Source organism: Capricornis sumatraensis, chromosome 12, assembly GCF_032405125.1.
Source record: "Capricornis sumatraensis isolate serow.1 chromosome 12, serow.2, whole genome shotgun sequence".
Taxonomy (NCBI): Eukaryota; Metazoa; Chordata; class Mammalia; order Artiodactyla; family Bovidae; genus Capricornis; species Capricornis sumatraensis.
The window spans coordinates 58,334,150-58,360,835 of record NC_091080.1 but is presented as its reverse complement, the minus strand read 5'-3'; the positions used below and the strand labels follow the sequence as shown (position 1 = coordinate 58,360,835).

Genomic DNA, 26,686 nt, shown 5'->3' with positions numbered 1-26,686 from the left:
ATCCTTCTGACCCAGGGATCAAACCTGTGTTTTGCGCTTTGTAGGCAGATACTTTACCGTCTGAGCTACCAGGGAAGAACTTATTTACAGGGCAGCAGTGGAGAAACAGACATAGATAATAGACTAATGGACATGGGGAGAGGGGAGGAGAGGGTGAGACATATGGAAAGAGTAACATGGAGACTTACATTACCATATGTAAAATAGATAGCCAACGGGAATTTGCTGTATGGCTCAGGAAACTCAAACAGGGGCTCTGTATCAGCCCAGGGGAGGGATATGGGGGGGAGGTTCACAAGGGAGGGGATATATGTATATCTATAGTGCTTCCCTCGTGGTTCAGATGTTAAAGCGTCTGTCTGCAATGCGGGAGACCTGGTTCGATTCCTGGGTTAGGAAGATTCCCTGGAGAAGTAAATGGCAACCCAGTCCAGTACTCTTGCCTGGAAAATCCCATGGACGGAGGAGCCTTGTAGGCTACAGCCCATGGGGTTGCAAAGAGTCGGACACGACTGAGCAACTTCATTTTCTTTCTATGGCTGATTCATGTTGAGGTTTGACAGAAAACAAGATTCTGCAAAGCAATTATCCTTTAATAGAAAAAAATTAAGAGATTCTGGTTTGATTATTACAGTGTTCTTGCCACATCTGACCCTGGTTCTGATGTTCAGTCTTTTCAAACTATGTTTTTGTTTTTTTTTTTAATTGGCTGCCAGTATGGCTCATAAGTATTTGTTGAAAGATGGACATGAGATAGTACATAAAATGAACTACAGTTAATAGGCTCTTAGTTATTGGTAAGGTATAGTCCTATGGTCAGGTCGGAATCTTTTTAGCAAGCATGTACCTCTCAACTGTGTATCTCACCAGTGCTTTTGCATCCTTCCAATCCCCTTTCATGGAACAGGATGGCTGAAACTGTGTATTTCTCTTCTGCAAGTAGGTTATAAGACTCAGTGGGTTAGACTTTGGTGAGAGTTTCTCCTAAGGGAAGGTCTTGTTAAGAACTTAGTGCTGTGACAACTTTCGGATAGAAATCCTCCTCGTGATGGAACTACTAGAGGATTTTCGTCCAATATTCACTTTAAAGACATGGTACAACTCCTGGAAAATAAAACTCGAAAAGTCCGGGGACGTTCTACAATATTCTATAATTCTTGAATTTGTCCATCCTGAGCCTCCAGGAATTCTTCAGCTACAGTTCAGCTTTGTGTACCTGAGCACTGGTTCCCAAAGAGGTTTTGGTTCAGGGGATTTTGCTCTGGCAATTTGCATCCTCTTGTCTTTCTTTTCAGTTTTTGGAATCGCACTTTGCCTTATGACCTCACTTCTCTGATGGATCTAACAAAAGTTGTCATGTCTATTTATTCAGCTTTTTACTTGTTGTCATGATGGATTGATGACTTTAAGCTTCTTATATGGTGGACTAGAAACTGAAAGTCCCCAGGGTTATTTTTAGTTCTTCCAAAAATTCATGTTGAGAACCTGGGTTTTATTTATTTATTTATTTATTTATTGAGAACCTGGGTTTCCTCATTACTCTCTAGGACTTTTCTCAGAAAACAATTCCAAAATTGCTCTGTAGTCAGAGAATGTGGCCTTAGCATTTCAAAGCCCAGTGAAGTGGGAGGTCTACACAGAGGACAGAGAATATAGTAGTTTGTGGTTATTTTAAGAATGTTTTGTTTAAAAGCTTCACAAGTATACATCTTTTTACTTCAGTGCTTTTTCAGACAAGAACAGAAAAGGCTGATTTTTTTTTTTTTTCATAAGACTGAAATTTTTGAAAATATACTCACCAACTCCTCAATGTAGTGGAAAAAACAAAAGTATTTGTCCCATGGTTTCCTTTTTCAGAATGCTAAATTCTTAGCTCAAGATGCTAGTACAGTGTACCCATTGTGTGTGTGTGTGTGTGTGTGCGCGCGTGTAATTCACTGGAACTTATAAAAGATTATAGCACTTTCAAATAAGATACCAGTTTACCATAGATCTCTGCATAGTAAAAGTGTTTGTAAATATCAGCTAATACCCCATGTGAAGCAATATAACTATTCCATGAATCAGTTACAAATACAACTTAGATGATCAGTTCATTTACGTTTTACTTACTCTTTTAGATTCGTAGTAGTTAAATTTTAACTGCAGCATGAATATACGTGCAACTCTGTGTACCTGTCCACTTTTCTTGTTAGAGAATTGATGTCGCCTTTCCATACTTTATGAAAGTTAATCTGGATAAAAGCAAATTTATTTTGTCTTTTTCTTTTAAGCTGTTTGGCTTTTCTTTACAACTCACAATTTAAACACCTAATTATTTCTTTTAATTATACAGATAATACATGAAATTCATAAAAGTGAGAGCATTTGTCAAAACGTGTGAAAGAATCACTCTATGTTCTGTCAGGTCCAATTTTTACTGTATATCCTTTTAGCTCTTTCCTTCTCTCCTCCCTCCCTTCCTTCCTTTTCTTTTTTTCCTCCTCCTCTTCTCCACCATTCTCTTTGTCTCTGTTAAAGCATTGTTTTTAAAGGTTCAGGAACATATTCTTCTATCATTTCTCTTTTTTGCTCAGTTATGATCAATCTACTTTTAAGACAAAAACTACATGTCATAAATGTAATGAGTAAATATTACCAGTGATTTGCATGTCCCATAATCAGTTCCCTATTTTTTGGCATTTAGATTGATTTTGGTTTTGTTAACACCTTAAGTGGACTTCCCAGGTAGCTCAGTGGTAGAGAATCAAACTGCCAGTGCAGGAGACACAGGATATGCAGGTTTGATCCCTGGGTTGGTAACATCCCCTAGAGAAGCAATGGCAACCCACTCCAGTATTCTCGCCTGGAAAATCCCATAGACAGAGGAGCCTGATGGGCTGTCGTCCACGGGGTTGCCAAAAGTTGGACATGACTGAGCGCACATGCCAAATCACCTGAGCAGGACATTGTTACACATGCTTAAGTATATGTTTGTTCAGTCTTTTTCTTAGAATAGCATTTTCTGTTAATTTATTACATTATCAGGATGCAGTAGGTCTTGATGTTTCTCATCCATTTGTGTATCTCCAGCTTTTTTCAATTTAGTAGGCTTTCAAATTAATGTTGAAAAGAAAAAAGAATGTCCTGCATTTTGCAATATTTGCAACTGTTGTTCCAGTAATTTTATGCGTTCAAAAGGTGGTTGTGGGTCATCATCGTCTGATCTTTAGGAACAAACTGTGTACTTATGAGCAAGATAAACTTTACCATGCTTTGTCCTTTGAAAATCTAGCAGAAATGTTTTTGTTTTTAAAGGTAGCACTTATCTGATATTGTGCTGAAAAATAATGCACCTAAAATCTCTTTATATTTAAATAATCATACATGCTAACTATATACTATGTATACTATGTAAATATATTATTTGTATTATACATACAGCACATAGTCATATACATGTTTTATATCTAGCCACATATAGAAAATGTAACCATATGTAATATATAGCCAAATATAATAATTAAGTTTTTTAAAGTCATCAATATACTTTATTATTTTCCCTTACTTGATTCTTTTTGCTTAAAATGAAGTCAGATTTTCTAGGGTATCCTTGTGACCTTAAATTTATCTGCCATCAAAGATCAGGGAGGCTTACCCTCTGAACTGGTTGAGTTTGTTAGTTGAGCCTTAGACATAGTTAGAATATTTCCCCTCTGTCCCAAGATGTCTCTGGCAGCAGAGTAGAAGAAGGGGGCATTAAGGCTGTCACTTACAGGGCAAAGACTAGTGGTAACTGAGAGTAGAGGCTGACTGTGATGGCTAAAGGTTCTGGTGACACAGTTCATATAAACTAGGAAGAGAAAGGTTTCTAGTCTGAGAACCCCTCCCCCCTTCCATCTTTCTTTCCCTCCTTCCTGTCTTCCTTTCTTTTTTGGGGAAGGGGTGTATGGAAATCAGAGATACTGTACTTGTTATGGATTAGTAAATCGCGTCCTGACCATGGAATGTCTAGTTGAAGAAGTTGGCGTAGAGTCTTAAGTGAAAAACATCAGAGCTGAAAATTCAAGATTGTGAAAGTGAAGTCGCCCAGTCATGTGTGAGAGCCTTAAGTGAAAAATGTCAAGAGTTGAAAATTCAAGATTGGGTTCCAGCAATTAGCACTTGCTGCCATTTGACTGGCTGATTGTATTCCCTGCCCCCTTGTCAGTGGAGACACAACTGTAGATAGGTGAATCCTTCATTGCATGGGGCTCACCCCTTCTCTGAGGAATTTTAGTACTCTGGCATTAAAGGCCAGTGCTGCTGCTGCTGCTGCTAAGTCGCTTCAGTCGTGTCCAACTCTGTGCAACCCCAGAGACGGCAGCCCACCAGGCTCCTCTGTCCATGGGATTTTCCAGGCAAGAGTACTGGAGTGGGGTGCCATTGCCTTCTCCAAAGGCCAGTGACACTCTGCTAATTTTGTAACATTCAAAACTTCTCATTTCTCTAGCCCACCCTGCCCCTACCTCAGTTTCCAGAGGACTGGGGAAGCTGGAGGGAAGGTCATCTCAATAGAGGTTGAGGTTTACTGAAGTGATGGCATGTAATGGTTTTGTCCAGTAGGCATGGAATGAAATCCATTCCATGTGTAGTTCTGAGTTTGCTAGTACATATATCAAAACATAAAAAATTAATAATATATTTTTTTTATTCCAGTATAATCAAAATGTCATTGCAACATGTTTAATCAATTAAATGGAGGAGGAAATGGCAACTCACTCCAATGATCTTGCTAGGAGAATCCCGTGGACAGAGGAGCCTGGTGGGGTACAGTCCATGGGATCACAGAGTTGATCCTGAAGTGACTGAGCAATCAATTAGAAATTGATGAAATATTCCGCATTCTTCTTTTCATATTTAGTCTTCCACATCTAGTGTGAGTTTTACATATAAAGCACCTCTAAATTTGGGCTCAACACTTTACAGCTGTTCTGTAGCTGCATGTAGCTAGTGACTACACAGGCACCATAGATGTTAATTGTGTATATCCTAATGGAAGTGAATTCTTGGTTTGCCTTTCCAGCATATTCTTGTGTCTTCTAAAAAAGGTCCTTTTATTCCTATGAGTCTGAATCAGTAGTAACATGCTCTAAGAACCTACTAGCCACTACAGCTTTTCATATTTCCTAAGAAGGCGCCTTTCTCCCTCTTCTTTATTAAGGACATTGTTTCCTTTTTAATTTACATAGCTTTTGGTGATTTAAATTTGTTCCTTTGATCCAGTACAACTAGATGAAACTAGTTCTGGAATCTTTGCCCTTGTTTTCTGGGAAACTTTGGATATGAAGAAAGAAGAGAAGAAATGAGAACAAAATTATAAAACCATCTTAAAAAATTCCCAACAACTAGATGAAACTAAATCCTTCCAGGATGTATTGAATTCAACCAGGATGAATTGAATTCTATGTTATCTAAAAGGTAACATTCCTAATGAAATTGAGAAAATATAGACAGGTTTATATTTCAGTGCATATTGTGAAATACTTTGTTCTTCATTGAAGGGTTAGTTCTGGTTTCAGTGAAGAAAAAAAAACAACAACCAAGTATCTGTCATCCAGCAAATTAGAATGAAAACTCTATCTTCTAGTTTCTTATTGAAAGTTGAGTCAGCATATTCATTTGGGTAATTACAGTTTCTTCCAGTGGAGGGTTTTGAGACTAATTTGGTAGGTTCTCACTGGCCGTATCTAAGATTGAGGCCAGAAAGCTCCCTTGATTTGTTATATTAATATTGATATCCTTACAGGTTTCTTTCAGTTTCCGTAGCTTGAACTAATGAGCAAATTCTTGAAACTCCTTCCTGAAATCTTTGCCCTTGTTTCGTGGGAAAATTTGGATTTGCAGAAAGAAGAGAAGGAATTAGAACAAAATTGTAAAGTCATCTTGTAAAATGTTTCTAATTTCTCATCAGGTATATTTTAAAGATAACTATAGGTAGTCTTTATAATCAGGTATTGGTTTCTATTACTACTGGGATTGTATTTATGCTACTGGGTAATATAATCCAACATAAACTTAAGATTCTTTTGTAATGAGTTCATAATATCATTAATTATAAAACAGTGCTTTTTAGATGGGGCAGGTGAACCCCTTTGCCTCTCCTTTGACATTTGGCCGTTTCTGACAGCAGTTTTTATTGTAACAACTGTTGGGGTGAAGGGATGTTCTCAGATCTAGTGGTAGAAGGCAGGGGTGCTACTGAATATCTTATAATGCAAAGGACAACTGCTATAACAGTTGGTCTAAATGTCGTTGGTACAGATGTTGAAAAGACCAGGTCTCAAAGAATACCTGAGTTATAACAATGGACCTCCTTAACAAAACATGTTTCTTCTCTCTATGAGCAGCATTTAATTTAGACTTAATTATATGAAATAGCAAGAAAGGTAATAGAAACTTCCTGGATACAATTTGTTAAGTTTGTTGTTGGTCAGTCATTGAGTTGTGTCCAACTCTTTGCGACCCCGTTGACTGCAGCATGTCAGGCCCCCTGTCCTCCATTATCTCCCGAGTTTGTTCAAATTCATACCTTTTGAATTGGTGATGCAATCTAATCATCTTATCCTCTTCTGCCCTCTTCTCCTCTTGCCTTCAATCTTTCCCAGCATCAGAGTCTTTTCCAATGAGTCGACTCTTCGCATCAGGTTGTATTGGAGCTTCAGCATCAGTTCTTCAGTGGATACTCAGGGTTGATTTCCTTTGTGATTGACTGGTTTGATCTCCTTGCTGTCTAAGGGACTCTCAAGAGTACTCTGTAGCACCATAATTTGAAAGCATCCATTCTTCGGTGCTCAGCCTTCTTTATGATGCAACTCTCACATCCATACGTGACTACTGGAAAAACCATAGCTTTGGCTGTAGAGACCTTTGTCGGAGAAGTGATGTCTCTGGTTTTTAATACACCATCAGTGTTTTCATAGCTTTTCTTCCAAGGAGCAAGCATCTTTTAATTTCTTGGCTGCAGTCACCATCTGCAGTGATTTTGGAGCCCAAGAAAATAAAATCTGTCACAACATCCACTTTTTCCCCATTTAAAATGATGGGACCAGATGCCATAATCTTGATTTTTTGAATGTTGAATTCCAAGCCAGCTTTTTCATTCTCCTCTTTTACTTTTATCAAAAGGCTCTTTAGTTCCTCTTCAGTTTTTACCGTTAGAGTGGTATCACCTGCATATCTGAGGTTGTTGATCTTTCTCTCAACAATCTTGATCCCAGCTTGTGTTTCCTCCCATAATTCTGCATGATGTACTCTGCACACAAGTTAAGTAATCAGGGTGACAATATACAGCCTTGACATACTCCTTTCCCAGTTTTGCACCAGTCCATTGTTCCACGGCCATTTCTGTTACTTCTTGGTCTGCTTACAGCTTTCTTAGGAGGCAGGTAAGGTGCTCTGGTACTCCCATCTCTTGAAGAATTTTCCACAGTTTGTTGTGATCTACACAGTCAGAGGCTTTAACATAATCAATGTAGCAGAAATTGATATTTTTCTGGATCTCGCTTGCTTTCTTCATGATCCAACAGATGTTGGCAATTTGATCTCTGGTTCCTCTGACTTTTCTAAATCCACCTTGTACATCAGAGTTCTCAGTTCTTGTACTGTTGAAGCCTAGCTTGAAGGATTTTGAGCTTAAACCTGCTAGCCTGTGAAATAAGCACTGTTGTGTGGTAGTTTGAACATTCTTTGGCATTGCCTTCTTTGATATTGGAATGGAAACTGACCTTTTCCAGTGCTGTGGCCCCTGCTGAGTTTTCCAAATTTACCAGCATGTTGAGTGCAATACTTTAACTGCATCATTTTTAAGGATTTGAAATAGCTCAGCTGGAATTGGGTCACCTCCACTAGCTTTTTTCATATTAATGCTTTTAAGGACCACTTGACTTCACACTCCAGAATATCCAGCTCTAGATAAGTAACCACACCATCATGGTTATCTGAGTTGTTTAGACTTCCTTTGTATCGTTCTTCTGTGTATTCTTGCCGCCTCTTAATCTCTTCTGCTTCTCTTGGGTCCTTACTGTTTCTGTCCTTTACTGTGCCCAGTTTTGCATGAAGTGTTCTCTTGATATCGAATTTTCTTGAAGTGATTTCTAGTCTTCCCCATTCTACTGTCTTCCTTCATTTCTTTGCATTGTTCATTTCAGAGGACCTTTTTAATCTCTCCTTGATATTCTCTGGAACTCTGCATTCATTTGGCTATATCTTTCCCTTTCTCTCTTGCTTTTTGCTTTACTTTTTCCTCAGCTATTTGTAAAGCCTCTTCAGACAACCACTTTTCCATGTTGCATTTTTTTCTTTGGGATGGTTTTGGTCACTGCCTCCTGGACAGTATTAGGAATCTCTGTGCTTAGTTCTTCAGGCATTCTGACCCCTCGTATCTAATCCCTTGAATCTATTCATCATCTCCACTGTATAAACAAGGGATTTGATTTAGGTTATACCTGCATGGCCTAGCAAATTTCCCTACTTTCTTCAATTTATGGTCTGAATTTTGCAGTTAGGAGCCCAAGATCTGAGTCACAGCTCCAGGTCTTGTTTTTACTGTCTGTATAGAGATTCTCCATTGTTGGCAGCAAAGAACATAATCTGATTTTGGTTGTGACCATCTGGTGATGTCCATGTGTGGAGTCATCTCTTGGGTTGTTGGAAAAGGATGTTTGCTATGACCAGTGTGTTTTCTTGACAAAACTCTGTTAGCCTTTGCCCTGTTTCACTTTGTATTCCATGGCCAAACTTGCCTATTATTGCTGGTATCTTCTGACAGCCTACTTTTGCATTCCAGTCCCCTATGATGAAAAGGACATTTTTGTGGTTGTTTGCTCTAGAAGGTGGTATAGTTCTTCACAGAAACTGATAAACTTCAGCTTCTTTGGCATCAGTGGTTGGGGCATAGACTTGTGATGTTGAATGATTTGCTTTGGAAATAAAGCAAGCCCATGCTTTTGGACACTTTTGTTGACTATCGGAGCTACTCTATTTCTTCTAAAGGATTCTTGCCCTTAGAAGTAGATACAGTGGTCACAACAGTAGATGTAATGGTCATCGGATTCAGTTTGCCCATTCCTGTCCATTTTAATTCACTTATTCCGAAGATGACCATGTTTAATCTTGTCATCTACTGTCTGACTACATCCAATTTACCTTGATTCATGGACCTAACATTCCAGGTTCCTATACAATATTATTCTTTACAGCATCGGACTTTAGTTTCACCACCAGGCACATGACTGAGCCTTGGCCCAGCCACTTTATTCTTGTTGGAGCTGTTAGTAATTGCAGTTCACTCTTTCCCAGTTGGATATTGGATGCCTTTTGACCTGGGGAGCTAATCTTCCAATTTCATTTCTTTTTGCCTTTTCGTACCGTCCATGGGGTTTTTCAGGCAAGAATACTACAGTGGGTTGCCATTCCTCCTCCAGTGGACCGCATTTTGTCAGAACTCTTCGGTATGACCTGTCCGTCTTGGGTGGTCCTGCATGGCATGGCTCATAGCTTCATTGAATTATGCAAGCCCCTTTGCCTTGATAACGCTGTGATCCATGAAGGGGACAGTGTGTTATACAGGTTCAAAATTGTACTGCTTCCGTTTTTGTGGGGCTGGTTATTAAGAGGCTGGAGGAAATAACAAGGCCTAAACAAATGCCATGCAGTTACATAATTCCTTAATAAGAAGTATATTTCAGAGTTCTGTTGAGTAAACTTTGTCTCTTTTCTGATTTTCCTTGTGTTGCATTTTAGAACTTTAAAAGTACTGTTTTATGGGGACAATAACCATAAATTTTATTTATCTACACACACACACACACTCTCTCTCTCTCTCTCATAGCCTTTATAGAAATTCTAATGTGGCACAAAGATGAGTTATAAAATCACATGCAGAGGTGAGGGAGGGGCATTCAAGCCTGGGTAATGGCATGGAGGTGTTAATATCACTGGCTTTATATTGCTCTGAAACACAGATTTTAAACTTGGAGCCGTTTGGATTTGTGTTTCCTATGTAGTTCTGGTTTCCTTAAATAAGTTAGTAAGTTTTCCACAGCTCAAATTACAAGGGTTCTCTGTAGGTTTGTTCTCCTACAGAGAATATGTTGTAGCTGTAAATATCTTTCTTTAAAATAATGTGTTTCTGGGTAATGATGTGAAGGAGAACCATAAGAAAAGGCTTTGAGCACTGCATCAAGTAATATTTGATTGCAAATATGTTGTAGTTGTAAATATCTTTCTTTAAAATAATGTGTTTCTGGGTAATGATGTGAAGGAGAACCAGAAGAAAAGGCTTTGAGCACTGCATCAAATAACACTTGATTGCTAGGAAGGGCTCAGATACTACATGGTTGCACCCAGCAGTTGGAGAATACTAAATGTCTTCATTGAGATCCCTGTGGCGAGGTGAGCTGTATGTCTGTTATTGGTGTTCATCCTCACAGTTTAAAGCTGATAAAATAGTTCACTGTTGCTGTTCATCATGAGAAATATATATATATATATTGTGTCAATCAATCTTTCATAAATTCCTATTAACTGTATTTTTATCAAATCTGCCATTTTCATTCTAGTTATGTATTAGTTATATAGAGAAATCACATACATAAAACTGTGAGGGCTCTGCAAAGTTTAGTAGAATGGTTGAAATAGTATAACTACTACTACTAATAAAATTCCTTAATATTAACTAACTGTTAAAATGCTTTGTGCTAAAGTATCTGATATGCATGCTCTCAATGAATCCTTAAAATCTGTGAAGTAGACTGTTATCTGTATTTTACAGGTAAGAAAACTGAAAACATGAGAATGTCATAATGCAGAAAATGTGTTCCTGGGCCCATGTTCTGGTCAATCTTCTATTCTGACTTTTATACTTGTGTATAATTGTTTAAAGTGTACAGGAAAAAAGCACAGACCTGAAAGATAGAATGCTTTTTAAAAAAGTGAAAGGTGCAATAGTCAGAATTCTTGGAGATGGAATTAGATAAAGTGAAATTAGATGTGTAAGAGCATTACCAGTAAAAATGTCAAATTAGTACAGAATTTGATATCATCATTAATTATTACAGCTGAAAACATTGTTTGAAGAATCCAGAGAGATAACGGCTAGAGGTGGATGTGCCTGGAAGGTGACAGATTAATTAATTTTGGGTTGAGTGTATGCATTTTGCCTTTGGCAGCTAACTAGTGATGTCTTTCTCCATTGCATTCCCTGGACCTAGAGTTTTGAGGAAGACAGGAAAGACCTTTCCAGTGATGTGTCTTGCATGATTGTCTAGGCGATGCTGTGGTTGCACCATTGTATTTTTGATATAATCCTTTAAAAGCAATTACTTTTGTTTCACCTGTTAATAACATGACAAACACTACATAGAGCTTTTACATGGTTTGACAATCCTTCTTAGATAAAATAAACAGTAAAGGTCATTTGTTTTAGCTTTACTTTTTTCAAACATACTTAAGAAACAACATCATGCCTAGGGTTTTTAAGGAATGTGAGATATTTGTTACAAAATCTTAACCCAATGATATGTTTTACATATAAAATAAGGCAGTGAATATAAGACCTGGTTTATAAGTTTATGTAGTTTTCTGGCCACTGTGGAGACCCTTGTGGTTGATTGTTTCTTTTTGATTTTATTAGACTAGTTCTAACAAAAAAAAAAAGTTAACTTGTATTTTTGTTTTTCCTGGTTTTTTTTTTTTTTTTTTTTGCATATTCCCAATTCTTCAGTGCTGTTTCCTCAGCCTTTACCAGAGACAAGCACTCAACAGCTCATGTTTTAATAAGATAATCCATTTTGGGTTTGATAAGGACCCATTTGACATCACTGTAGGTCAGGAAAGGTGGAGATACAGGTTAATAGTCATTTCCTTTGTTTCCTACAGAAAATAAATGACTTAATTTTTGATAGTAATCTTCATTGTCCCTAGGCACAGAGGACCAGTGATGTTATTTCATTACATATTCTGTTCAGTGTTCTGCATTTTTTTCATTACTGTCCAAATGACTTTTCATAAAGGAAAGTGGTGATGAATACGTTAATATATAGTACTCTTAAACTCATACTTTGGCAAATACCTATTTTGTTCTGAGTTTTGATAACCATGAAAGTCTGTAAAACACTAAATCCCAGGAAAAAAAATGAAAGTAAAGACATAGTTAATTCTTGTCTTGAATATATAAGCTTATGAGATGACTTCTTTATATAGTTTTTTCCCCTTATTTTACCGAAACCTGTGTTTCCAAGTTTGAATAAATTTGACTCTGTTAGTATCTTTTATAATATTCAAACATACTCACCTTGTGAGACATTTTCTTTAATGCATAACAGATCCCTGAGTAAGCAAAAATGTATGGAAATTAAACAGTATACCCAAAGATTCATGTATCCCGGAGTGTAGTAGGTCCTTTATGGGATGTTGGAGGGCTCTATGGCATGTTTGGCTTTTCCTGTTGGACATCCTGCCTCAGGCTTCATGTCCAATGTAGAAAACCAGTGCCATTCTTGACATTTCTGTTGACTCTCACCCCATACTGCCTCTTCCTTGTCCTCATCCAAAGCTGTTCCTTCTTCCTATAAAGTGTCTCTCCCAAAGAATCTTCCTCCTCCTTATTCCCACTGCCACTGCCTTGGGTCAAGACCTCACCACCTCTCCCCTGAGTTATTGCAGTAGCCTGTGGCTACTTCCTTCGCATCAAATTCTATAGATAAGCCATCTTCCAAAGCAAGTCCAGCGCTAGCTTTCCAAACACAAACGTTAAACATATTATGCTTTTGTTTCATGATGCCCTGCCACCTATTGTGTGTTGCCCAAACACATTTCTTCCTCACTTACCTTCAGTTTTCTCAAGGCCGGGAGTCTTTCTCTCTTAGTCACTTGGGCCTCTTTCAACTAGCACATTGCAGTCACTAAAAAACACTTTTCAATGAATTACCATACCATATAAGACCATTTGCCAGTTAATACCAAGTTACTTATCTGCTCTTATCTCTAGTTCCTTTTCCAGTGAACCACACAATGTTCCAGCCACATGATATCCTTTACTGTTCTTCACAAATATGAGAATTTCATTGCCCTTCATTGCATATGCTCTTCTTCCCATCTGGAGAAAGAAATGGCAACCCACTCCAATTTCCTTGCCTGGAAAATTCCATGGACAGAGGAGCCTGGCAGGCTGCAGCCCATGGGGTTGCAAAGAGTCAGATACAACTGAGCACATACGTACCTCTTCCCATCTGTTTCTCAACAACCAGTTACCACCTGGGTCAGATGAACTCTGGGCACGAAATGATTTTAGATTTATTTACATTTATTCTTCTCAACAAACATTTGCTGAGCACATACTGCGTATTGTATGTGTGTGTGCTCACTCAGCCGTTGCTACCCGATGGACTCTAGGGCACCAGCCTCCTCTGTCCGTGAAATTTCCCAGGCAAGAACTCTGGACTCGGTTGCCATTTCTTGCTCCAGAGGATCTTCCTTACCCAGGGATTGCACACCACGTCTCTTGTATCTCCTGCATTGGCAATCAGGTTCTTTACCATCGAGCCACCTGTTAGACACACATATAAACCAGGGGCTAGGCATACTCTTATGAACAAAAAGGCAAAGTCATGGTCATCCTGGAATTTACATTCTGGTGTAATAGCAGATAAAGAATTTGTCAGCTGGTGATGGAACACAAAGGTGGAACAGAATATACAGAGGCGTGGAGGACCAGCATATTTGACTTGGTTGAGGTGTAACCTGAGCAGAATGGTGGAAAACAGGTTTGGGTAACTTTTTAGAGGCACGTTGATGAATGGTTCAAGGTACTTTTTCTAGAACAAGGTAAATCTTCAGACACGGCTGAGTGACTGAACACACACACACACACACACGTAAGGACTTCAGAATGACCTTAACATCATCTCCTGAGTGACTGAACACACACACACACATGCACATAAGGACTTCAGAATGACCTTAACATCATCTCCTGAGTGACTGCGCGCACACACACACACACACGCACACACACACACGTAAGGACTTCAGAATGACCTTAACATCATCTCCTGAGTGACTGCACGCGCGCGCGCACACACACACACACACACACACACACACACACACACACACACACGTAAGGACTTCAGAATGACCTTAACATCATCTCCTGAGTGACTGCACACACACACACACACATAAGGACTTCAGAATGACCTTAACATCATCTCCTGAGTGACTGCACACACACACACAAACACACGTAAGGACTTCAGAATGACCTTAACATCATCTCCTGAGTGACTGCGCGCGCACACACACACACACACACACACACACACACACGTAAGGACTTCAGAATGACCTTAACATCATCTCCTGAGTGACTGCACACACACACACACACATAAGGACTTCAGAATGACCTTAACATCATCTCCTGAGTGACTGCACACACACACACGCACACACACACACACACGTAAGGACTTCAGAATGACCTTAACATCATCTCCCTTCAGCGTGTCCATGAGCAGCCCGCCTTTGCCCTGCTCCTCCCATTGTACTCCTGGTTCCCAGCCTTTTGATGTAACAGCCCGAAGGACATTAGCCAGAGTGGCTGAGATACTGCTGGGCTCGTGCAGCTTTGAAGCCAATGTCAAAGTACCCAGTAGTTAAGAATCTCTATCCCGGGTAGCAATAGAAAATAGGTATTAGTCTCAGATATAGACTAGTAACCTTGGACAGGTTGCTTAATCTCTCTGAACCTAAATTTTCTTGTCTAATATGCACATAGTTAAAAAAAAATTGTTGGGATACTAAATGGCTAGAATGGAACTCTATAAAACTTCCTCTTTTGTTCACTGATGTTTCCTAAATACCTTGACAGTGCCTAGTACTCAGTGTTTTTTGAATGAATGAATGATATAACAAATATAAAGCACCGGAAACAACACTTGGTACATAAATGCTCAGTAAATGATACTTGTTATTATAGTTGTTTCTATATATGTGTTTTAAGTATTGTAGTTGTTACATAATTATTTTTTGAAATTATGAGACCCTGGAGTCGGATTGTGGTTGTGTTGCACTAGTTTTCCTAGTGTTAACCTTGTTTCTATACTCTAGTCCCTGACTTTGCCCCATTTTCTTTTGTAGTGCCTCATGGTTCACAGACATGGCTTGGATAGAATGAAATAACTTGGCTGTAGCACAGACCCTCACTGCATGTTTAAGGAGAGACTTGGTCAACTCGACCAAATAATTCAGAATATGAATGACAAAATAAGTTTTATTACAGTTTGTTTTAATGCTGGGGTGGAAATTTAAGTGCTCAGATGACGTTTCTAAAAATTTTAGTGTAAACTATTATTTTAATAATTTACCACTTTGTGCTGTGTACTAAGTCGCTTCAGTTGTGCCCAACTCTTTGCGACCCTGTGGACTATAGCCAGGGTCCTCTGTCCATGGGATTCTCCAGGCAATAATACTGAAGGGGTTTCCATCTCTTCCTCCTGGGGATCTTCCCGACCCTTTACCAACATAGAAAACAGTGATTCTTCCTATCAGGAAAATACAAGTTACCGCATTGCATGTGCAGTTTTACCAGTTCTTAAGAAAGACACAATTCCATGTTTCAGTGTGAGGAGATTATGGAAGGGTTTTGAGACTGGAGACAGATATTTCAGAAAACTGTATATATGGATCATTGAAACCACTGAAGGAAATTTAAGCTGTGAGTCCCAGTGTGTCTATAGTTTGACTTCTAGTGGTCCCAGTTAAGAATGGTCATTAATGTGACATCCACTCTGCCATGCTGCAAAGCAATGAAACACAAAAGTCTGGGTCAGAGGGGCAGTCTGCGTTTGAACTGGTGTTTATTTTGTACCATTGGAGATACTCTGATTAGGTGTATGCCCACTACAGAATTGATTTACCAGTGTTGAGGCTATGTGAGCTTAGAAAAATAAGCTTTTATACTTTAAGTGATTATAAATTATATGTGAGGCCCAAATGTATGTCTCTTGAATGTGAAAGGTAGGAGACAGAGTTCCTATATCATCTTAAGTACATGAAACTATTGTGAAAACATTGAATGAGCCATTTAGGACAGGACTATTTTCAAAATAGTAGCAGATCAGATTACCACAGATTTTTCTGGATGTTGAATTCAGGATGAGACTGACTGAATTAATTATGAGATGTTTCTAGGATAGGAATGTATAATCATAATAAGCCAAGTAAATGTGTTGAAAGATCGATTTAAAGAAGAAAATGTGAAATAGCTTTGATACCAGTGATTTGTTTGAATTCTTCTTCTTATTCCCCAAAATGTTGATACTTCGCTGGTGATTTGAAGTTGCACGTCCCATTTGTTCAATGACTGAATCAGCTCAGCCCTGAGAGGAACCACTGATGGAGATTCTAGAGTTCGTCTCTTGGGGCCTTCAGTAAGGTGCTCGTGTCTTTTCCCATGTTGATGAGGGTTGCCTGTGAGCATATGTGCACAGAGAAAGGGAATAAGAAGGAGAGGGAGAGAGGAGTGTAGTGGATGGGAGCTTAGCTAGGACTCAGGCTCATTTGATTTGGAATCAAGCTGCACCAATTACTAGTTGTGTGACCTTGGACAGTTTAACTTCATTGTGTCTCAAATGCTTGGTTTACTATAAGGACTGAAAGTGAAAGTGAAGTTGCTCAGTCGTATCTGACTCTTTGCGACCCCACGGACTATAGCTCACCAGGCTTGACCGTCCATGGGACTTTCCAGGCAAGAGTACTGGAGTGGGTTGCCATTGTCTTCTCCAGAGGATCTTCCCAACCCAGGGATCAAACCCAGGTCTCCCGCATTGTAGGCAGAGGCGAAATAAGGACTAAATGAGTACAAATCTCTTCCACAGTGTCTAGTCCACAGCAGCTATGCAAATAGTAGGCGTTATTATTTGTTTGTTGTTGTTAGTTGCTTAGTTGTGTCTCTTTTTGACCCCATGGACTGCAGCCCAACAGGCTCTTCTGTCCATGGGATTCTCCAGGCACGATTTCTGGATTGTGCTGCCATGCCCTCCTCCAGGGGATCGTCCCAACCAGGGATTGAACCTGTGTCCCTGAGTCTCAGCAGGCAGATTCTTCATGGCTGAGCCACCGGGAAAGCCCATTGTGTGTGTTACCAAGATATTAATAATAGTAAAATGATAGTTGTTTTATACTACCTCTTGTTGCATAACAGCAGATAATGGAAGCCTTGACTGGACACTATTCTAATCTCTGAGATGATCCTTACAAAGAGCAAAATTCACTCATTCTCTTGCATTTCAGCCAAAATTTGGGAGTTGGATAAAACACTTGAACGACCTATTGGTTGAATGGCATAAATGCTTGGAAAAAGTTGTTATTGTTGTTGATTTTGTTGTTATGTTAGAATTGAGTCAAAAAGGGTGGTGACTGACTTTTCTATGAAGTGGTTTTTTAGTAAAGCCTAATGCCAGCAAATTTGGAAAACTCAGCAGTGGCCACAGGACTGGAAAAGGTCAGTTTTCATTCCAATCCCAAAAGGCAATTCCAAAGAATGCTCAAACTACTGCACAGTTGCACTCATCTCACATGCTAGTAAAGTAATGCTCAAAATTCTCCAAGCCAGGCTTCAGCAATACGTGAACCGTGAACTCCCTGATGTTCTAGCTGGTTTTAGAAAAGGCAGAGGAACCAGAGTTCAAATTGCCAGCATCCGCTGGATCATGGAGAAAGCAAGAGAGTTCCAGAAAAACATGTACTTCTGCTTTATTGACTATGCCAAAGCCTTTGACTGTGTGGATCACAATAAACTGTGGAAAATTCTGAAAGAGATGGGAATACCAGACCACCTAACCTGCCTCTTGAGAAATCTGTATGCAGGCCAGGAAGCAACAGTTAGAACTGGACATGGAAGAACAGACTGGTTCCAAATAGGAAAAGGAGTATGTCAAGGCTGTATATTGTCACCCTGCTTATTATTTAACTTCTATGCAGAGTACATCATGAGAAATGCTGGACTGGAAGAAACACAAGCTGGAATCAAGATTGCCAGGAGAAATATCAATAACCTCAGAAATGCAGATGACACCACCCTTATGGCAGAAAGTGAAGAGGAACTAAAAAGCCTCTTGAAAGTGAAAGAGGAGAGTGAAAAAGTTGGCCTAAAGCTCCACATTCAGAAAACGAAGATCATGGCATCTGGTCCCATCACTTCATGGGAAATAGATGGGGAAACAGTGGAAACAGTGTCAGACTTTATTTTTTGGGGCTCCAAAATCACTGCAGATGGTGACTGCAGCCATGAAATTAAAAGATGCTTACTCCTTGGAAGAAAAGTTATGACCAACCTAGATAGCATATTCAAAAGCAGAGACATTACTTTGCCGACTAAGGTCCGTCTAGTCAAGGCTATGGTTTTTCCTGTGGTCATGTATGGATGTGAGAGTGGGACTGTGAAGAAGGCTGAGCACTGAAGAATTGATGCTTTTGAACTGTGGTTTTGGAGAAGACTCTTGAGAGTCCCTTGGACTGCAAGGAGATCCAACCAGTCCATTCTGAAGGAGATCAGCCCTGGTATTTCTTTGGAAGGAATGATGCTAAAGCTGAAACTCCAGTACTTTGGCCACCTCATGTGAAGAGTTGACTCATTGGAAAAGACCCTGATGCTGGGAGGGATTGGGGGCAGGAGGAGAAGGGGACGACCGAAGATGAGATGGCTGGATGGCATCACTGACTCGATGGACGTGAGTCTTGAGTGAACTCCAGGAGTTGGTGATGGACAGGGAGGCTTGGCGTGCTGCGATTCCTGGGGTTGCAAAGAGTCGGACACGACTGAGCAACTGAACTGAACTGAATTTCCTTATAATCTGATACTTTTACTTTTCCTATAAAAAGTGAAAGTGAAGGTCACACAGTCACGTTCCGCTCTTTGCAACCCCTAAGGCTGTAGCCCCAAGGCTCCTTTTTCCATGGAATTCTCCATGCCAGAATACTGGAGTGGGTAGCTGTTCCCTTCTCTAGGGGATCTTTCCAAGCCAGGGATTGAACCCAGGTTTCCTGCATTGCAGGCAGATTCTTCACTCTCTGAGGCACCTGGGAAGCCCAAAAAAGGGTGATGCTTTTCACCAGTTCGTGTGTTTGCAATAGGGCTTCCAAGGTGGCGCTAGTGGTAGAGAACCTGCCTGTCAAAGCAGGAGACCTAAGAGTCATGGATTCCATCCCTTAGTCGCAAAGATCTGCTGGAGGAGAGCATGGCAGCCCACTCCAGTGTTCTTACCTGAGAACTGCATGGACAGCAGAGCTTGGCCGGCTACGGTCTACAGGGTCTCAAAGAGTCATATACAACTGAAGCGACTTAGCACACACACATGCATGTTCGCATTATAAACTCCTCAGAGTCTTTCCTGAACGTACTTCAACCAATTTGGTGCATGCATCCTGAATTGATACTATGTCCCTTTGATCATTACTGAATGTAACTTGGGCATGGGAGGGGGCAATTCATATTTCTCATTCAGTTCAGTGCAGTTCAGTCGCTCAGTCCTGTCTGACTCCTTGTGTCTCATTACCTGCAGCCAAACATTGAAGATTCATGATGTTTAAATGAATATGTCCTGCATCTTGAGAAATCACAACTAATCTCAGTAGATATTTTTGGCTTATGAAGGGAAACCTGGTTTAAAAATTAGATTTATTGAATGTTGACTAGTGTGTTCTTTATTACTTAAATTGTGCAAACTGGATAACCCATATTCTGGAGGAGGGGGAGGAGGATACCTGCATTCTGGGATTTGGAGGATTCCAGTCTACCACTCCAAATTGTAGTAGTTGACTTGGAAAGTCATCCTTGTTCTCTGTTTTTTTTATGGAAGATTATCAGTGAGCATAGTTTTTTTTTTTCCTTCCTCACTGTTCCATTCAGAATACTATGAGATGCCAGGATTGAGCACAGTTGTTTTATACCTCCTTTGACTGGGAGAAATAGTATCAGCTGGACTGCTAAACGCCAAGTCTTATTTGGCCAGTACGAATGTCCAGAGTACCATTCTGATCCAGTGCACATGTAACTGATCAACAGCCAGCTAATCTGATGGTAAATTTGGCTATAATTGATACAGTTTACTCATATGAATTAAGTAGCATAGGTATATAGATGTGTGCATGAATATAAGCACATGCACATAAATTATATAGGGTTGTATAATATCACAAAGTTTGTCACAATGTAAAGAGTACCACGTTACTAAAATTGATGACTGTAATTTTATTTTCCTCTGGCGACTCAATCGGGCAATTGGATTCTCCTGTAAATGCATTTTGATCAAGATCATGGCACGATATGTTTGACAGCAATTTCAAATTATTACAGTTTGTTACATATTTAAAGTCTGCAGTCAGTTGAGACTGTATGTATCTGATTTTAGCTTAGAGAGATAAATCTATTGTGTTTTGTTCCAAGGACTATACTCTTAATGCTGTAAAATTATCACGTGCTTTATAAAAACCATACACCTTGTTGGATGGTCTGGAATATGGTGTGATGCACCGAATACGTGTGTTTGTATTTATGCTAAACAAGGTTAGAATCATGAATGCAGAGATTAATATCCCTTATGTGTGTACAATATAACTTTCAGGCATATGTATGCATTGAATCTGTATTAGTTGCAAGAGTTTCTTAAAGATTGGTTCCTTAGCTGTGAGTAGTGTATTTATGATGTTTATTATGGCTGTGCTTTGGCTGATTCTGGAAAAACCAGAGGAAGAGAAATCTTTGCAGAACAAACTTTATTTAAAAAGAAATTTTTTTTGGAAAACTTATTGGATTTTTGTTGACTTTTACATGAAACTGACATGTAATCGTGTCTTTAACACATCTAGAATTATTTGAGTACAACAACAGCAACACAAATGATATTGCAAATACAGTGATATTTAAGTGTACTCAATGGAATATGAACCCAGTCAGCGTTTTATGATTTATCTGTTTTTAACTTCAAAGGCTGTGGTTAGCTTGCCTTTAAAAAAAAAAAAAAAATGAGTTGATCACAGCCAGCCAGGAAAACAGCTGAAGTATATCAGCTGTAAATTGGTATAAAGCACTAAAAGGGACATTAGCCTCTAATCAGATTCTAACAGTTCATTAAACCTGCTTTTCCAGAATCGTTCTTTGTCTTTCCCCTCTCTTTGCAAGGCATCTTCTTCCCTTTCCACCTAGGCAAGACCTCCTCCGGGGTAGGAAACTATATCAACTCATCCTTCATTGTCTACCAACCAAATAGCCTCCCAGAGGCTTTGTTAGGGCAAATTCCTGGCTGCTGTGAAGGACTGGGCATTTGAGGGTTGGGTACCTCTTTCCTAGGCTTCCCTGAGGCTGAGAGGGGACAAGCCCAGCTGGCCACTTCCAACCGTGGAAGCAAGTGTCCCGTTGGGATTTGAGATCCATGCCTGATGTGTAAGCAATCCATCAGTCTCCCTGAAAGGATTTTAAGCTTGGAACAAATGCACTGAGCTCACCAGTTAACACCAGATTTCCTCCTATTCTAAGCCATGAGGGTATGAAAATCCCTCCCAAGATACAGACAAATCAAAAGCAAACATTAAAAAAAGTATCCTATCAGTGTTAATAATATTGTACTTTTCTAAGAGAGGAACATGACAGTAATTTTCTTTTTATTCCCTAACAAACTAGGTAGCATGGAATTTCTGAATGCTCATTAGTTAGCTTTAGTGTAAATTTGCTTTTTCTTGCTGTTGGTTTCTCTGAGCAAATATTTGTCATGAGTGGCTCCATATATTTTATTTCTTAGAGTATTTTTGTTAAACAAAAAAGAGAGTCCAGAAATGGGAGAAATAATTAGAGCTTCACCATGCTGCGCTCTGTTGGTATTATTTGGTAATAAAAGCATTTAATTTATGATGTGTTGAAGTGGGAGTTTTTATTCAACTGTCTGCTGGGGAGAAAAGCAACTCTATGAATGGGGAAAACTTGATGGTTTAGAAGTGATTTTAACCTTTGTCACCATGTAGGCAAACATTTAGAAAATGTCTTTTTTCTTTTAGTAAGACCACTTAAGTGTCATAGTTACATTCTATAAGCAAGCAAAGAAACTATCCTAAAAATTCAGTCAAACTTAGTGATTTTAATTTCTGGGTTTAGTCAGTATTTGAGAGTAAAGTTGGCATTCTCAACATATTTTAAAACATGAGCCTGATTTTGGCCTGAAGCAAACACTGATGTGTGGCTTTATGACTCCCTTCATAGGTTTTTGACTTCAGAAAATCCCCAAAGTTGTGGAAATTAGTCAAAGATAACCTTGATTTAATCTTTTTATAAATGTTGTTGGAAATTCTCCTGAACCACATAGAAGTAAGGTTTTCCTTTCAAGAGATGGCGAATGGAGCCAAACATATACCAGAACAAAAAACAAATTGTTGTTTATTCTTTGATTATGATTTCAGCTTAAGAATTCATTCTTAATCCAAGACTTACATTAGTTGTTTTCGAAGAAGGTGTTTGAGGTTGATAGGTAGAAATTTTCATTGGGTCAGGTATGCCGCAATACCAGAATTAACTGTCTAGTGTTATAGTTTCTTGCATTTAAAATTATTTAGACTTTGACAGGAATATGAGAGTATATAAATTATTGTGATCTGTTTTCTTCTTTATGGATTTCTGTATGCAATACAACCTCCAAAGCTAAAGGAATAGAGAAACTTGCCTTGCATTTCCTTCCCCTATTTGCAAAAGCTTGATGAATTATTCCAGCCCCATATAAATTAATGTAAGGTTTCCTTACTCCAGTTTATTATCATCTGACCTGCAACCCAGAGGTCAGAGAATCAGACTGATTAATTCAAGTTCTTGGTCATTATTTCTAATGAAAGTTCAGAATGGGGGGATAATTGGTGGTGCGGGTATTCTCACTTAATTATACTATATTGTTAAAATGTTAGGTTAGCAGTACTAAATGTGCTACAATGATTGCAGATTCTACCAGATGTCTTCCGTTGAAGGCTTTATAGCTGAATTTCCCTCTTTCCCTTTTTTTATTCTCAGAATATCAACACCTTGGAGAACAGAATGTTAATGCTTGATGGGATGCCGGCAGTCAGAGTCAAAACAGAGCTTTTGGAATCTGAGCAAGGGGTAAGCGAAAGTTTCTGAAGATGCCCCACCCCTTTTTCTCTCAGACCCTGGGCAGCCATTCATGTCCAGAGTGTTCTGAGGGTTGCAGAACACTTCTGATTTTTCCCTTGCTTCAGCTTTTATCTCTTGAGTAACAATCCTCTGAGACGGGGTGGGGGGGGGGTGATTCTTACCCATTTGCAACCTCCAAACATTACTAACTTACAAAAGATAGCTTCCTACATTTAGGAAGTCATAATGACCATATGGCTTTATTTAAATGGATGCATGTTTTGGAAAGCTGTAACAATCCAGAGCACGGGGGAAGTGTTAAAAAAATAAGATGCGACTATAACCTCAATGTCAATATAGATGGGTTCTTCCAAGTTAGGAAATGACAGAGTACAGGTGGGGGAAGGTTTACTGTTTGTTGGATGGACTTCTCTTTTGACACTTGTGTTTAGCCTTTCTTTGAGTTGATGAAATTTAGGTCAGTGAGTTTGAAAAGCACATAAAAGCAAAAGAAAGCTTGTTGAACAATAACATAGCCAAACGACAGTTTAAGGCTACTGAGTATATGAAGACTAAAGAGCAGAGCTGGCTTTTTTTTTTTTTAATAAGGATGTGGGTGATTTTCTAATTGTTAACATTTATATTAATAGGTTCACTTGTAAAAACCATCCTCAGGGCAATGTGTGGCTGACCACCTTTTATGTTTAAGGGAGAAAGCACCGTCTACCTATCTTATTAAGCCAGCATTACACTCATGACCAAAAAAAAGGACATCAGTTAAATATTTAGTCTTAATCTTGTTTATGTATCCTTTATTCAAATCAAGATCAAAGCAAAACCTTAGCAATGTTTTATAATTGAACAATCAAAAGATATTTTAAGTGTGAGTAAAATCTCACAGGTAAAAAAAATCAGTGTGCATGAGTTCTTCGGGGACCCCGTTCAGAAGGTTAGGATATTGATGTAGCAAAAGGATTTCATAATGAGGACAGTCAAGGGCAAGGATCTTGATGGTTGCATTTAGAGGTCCTCCAGTAACGTCCCATTCTTGAGCACTGTGTGCCAGGCTGTGTGGCATTTCATAACATATTCTCTTCTGTATAAGCCAGTGTCTGAAACAGATTCCCATCATGTAGAGGGTTTCATTTCATCTTTATGTTCAGTGTAGACTGGGGAGCTCTGAAATGAGCATTATGGAGTATGTCAACCGGAAGTACAACCCCACAGCTCTCTATGTGATGTAATGACTGATGCCCAGAGATTCAAGCAGCAGGCCATGGCGGAAGAAAAGACTATATGTCAGTTATTAATCCTTGTTTTCTAATTTTAAACAAACCTTCAGGAAAAGTCATGTGTTCACCTGGATTTTCTAGCCTGACACTCAGCAAGTTAAATCCTCCAAACAGTTTTTTACCTTTATTGTGTAGCTTAACCACAATAGAATGTGTTTTATCTTTTCACATTTCTGTTTTCTTAATCTAAATGCATTAGCATCAGTTTAATAAAATATATTTTTACACGGCCTATGTTTAACAAAACATACAAACCATAACATCTCATTTGGAGAAGATAGCATGATGGGAAAGTGAAAATAGTATATTTCACAACATTGCTTCTGTTTCACAATATGTTCCTCAACTTGAATAGCAGCAAATCTGTTCAAGTCATACATGTTGAAGGAAGGCAGAAAACCCCAAAATATACTGTATGTACAGAAAACCACTTAGAATGTATTACCAGGGCTACTAGTCAAAGCCAGGATATGCACTGTTGTTATGGTCTCGGAAATCTTCAAGAACATCTAGGTACTTCTCTCCAAGTAAGGCTTGCATGAAAGGTTTAGGTACATAAAAAAAAAAAAAAAAGCCAGCATTCCCAGGGGTTGTACAGTGTGCATGAGAAACTCGTGTCACATTATTTATAGAAAGTATTTTTTGGTCCTCAAATAGGGACAGGAAAAGTTGTAAGTTCTAGGTTTTACTTAATTCATTAAAATCAATTTTCCTCCTTGTGAATGGAACTGATGTTGACATTTTATCCCTAATTTAGATTTTGTGTGTTGGAGGGGCATAGAAGCTGAATTTATTCTTTTTCTTAGCAATGTATATACTTTTCTTACATACATGGCAGATATAACTGCATTCTCTTTAACAGTAAAACTTAAAGAGAAGCACACCATGCTATTTAATGAATTGTATTATGATTGATTATTTACAGAATATAATTAATTGTATTTAGTCATTTATAATACTTTTAAGTCAGCTCTTCTTTAAAGAGACCAAATCAGCAATTTTAGTGAACTTCAATTTTGGTTCCTTTACTGAAGTATCTCATTGAGGATGGTGGGATGGGTGATAATAATGTGGAATTTCAGAATCTCAGAACTATTTTAAGGTAAGAAGTGCTAGATTCTAAACATGATCTCCGTGTTACAGAACTCTTTCCTTATTGAGTATTAAAGTCTGGTTGAAGTTTGATTCTTCATACGAAAATGTAAATATATTAGTGAAATTAAAATCACATGTATGATTATGGGCTTTTTAAAATGAGATGTTACAGTGAACAAAATTAGAGAAATGTGCCTATGTATCACAGCAGTGAATGGAAAGGGTGAAGTTGGTGTGTTGGTGGGTTTCTGTAATCACTCAGGAAACCTAGTTTGTTTTAAGCCTTCTCCATCAGTGTTTAGAACAATGAAAGTGAACCTGGCTTTCAGGCTGTAGGCAGCACTGTAAGATCTGCTCCTGTGCACGGGCCTCCTGTCTCAGGGCGCTATGAAGGCATCTGTTCCTTCTCTCTTTCTTGCTATAAATAGTCCCTTCGGTCCCCAGCTGTCAGCTGGTCTCTGCATGTGCCCCCACCCCTCCAAGGAATTCAGGGCCGGATGAGCTCATTTTAGAGCTTAGAGAAAGACCGTGGAACAGGCCAAGGCTGGCCACTCACTTTACTCTCGGAAAACTTCTGGCTGCCTTGCCTCATCTCCTTAATAGTTTTATGATGTGTGTATGTGGTCCCATCTCTTCAATTAGATTGGAAGTCCTTAAAGAGCAAGAACTATTTTCTGCCTTTTTCTTGTAGTTCCTGGCACTTGGTAAATACATGTTCTGTGCAGCTCGTCCAGGCATTTTAACTGGCATAATGCAAAATATGAAATCAGTCAACAGCTAGTTATAAACCTGCTCCGTCTACCTTGTAAGGTTGTTGTGAACGTAAAGATAAGCACTGAAAATAAGAGATTGCCATTGGTGACAGCCTCCATCATGCAGCCATGTTAACTGGATAGATGAGGGTGGCTCATTGAAACCACTTCTGCGTGTCTCCCTTCTGTTTGGAACACTCTTGAAAGTGAAAGTGTTAGTTGCTCAGTCATGTCTGACTCTTTGCGACCCTCTGGTCTTTAGCCCGCCAGGCTCCTCTGTCCATGGGGGTTCTCCAGGCAAGAATACTGGAGTGGGTAGCCAGGCCCTTCTCCAGGAGATCTTCCCTACCCAGGGGTTGACCCCGGATCTCCTGCATTGCAGACAGATTCTTTAC

General features: G+C 39.1%; 1 protein-coding gene across 2 annotated transcripts in view; it reads left to right on the top strand.

The window, feature by feature from the left end:
• Nucleotides 1–23,077: 23,077 nt before the first annotated feature.
• KLF12 (KLF transcription factor 12) overlaps nt 23,078–26,686 on the top strand; it is a 273,389-nt gene continuing 269,780 nt past the window's right edge. Inside the window, exon 1 of one of the 2 annotated variants that reach the window (XM_068984569.1) lies at nt 23,078–23,161. In XM_068984569.1, the coding sequence (XP_068840670.1) occupies nt 23,096–23,161 (66 nt within the window). In that variant the 5' untranslated portion in view covers nt 23,078–23,095. The remainder of the gene's footprint in view (nt 23,162–26,686) is intronic. The other variant, XM_068984568.1, reaches the window with a different exon arrangement.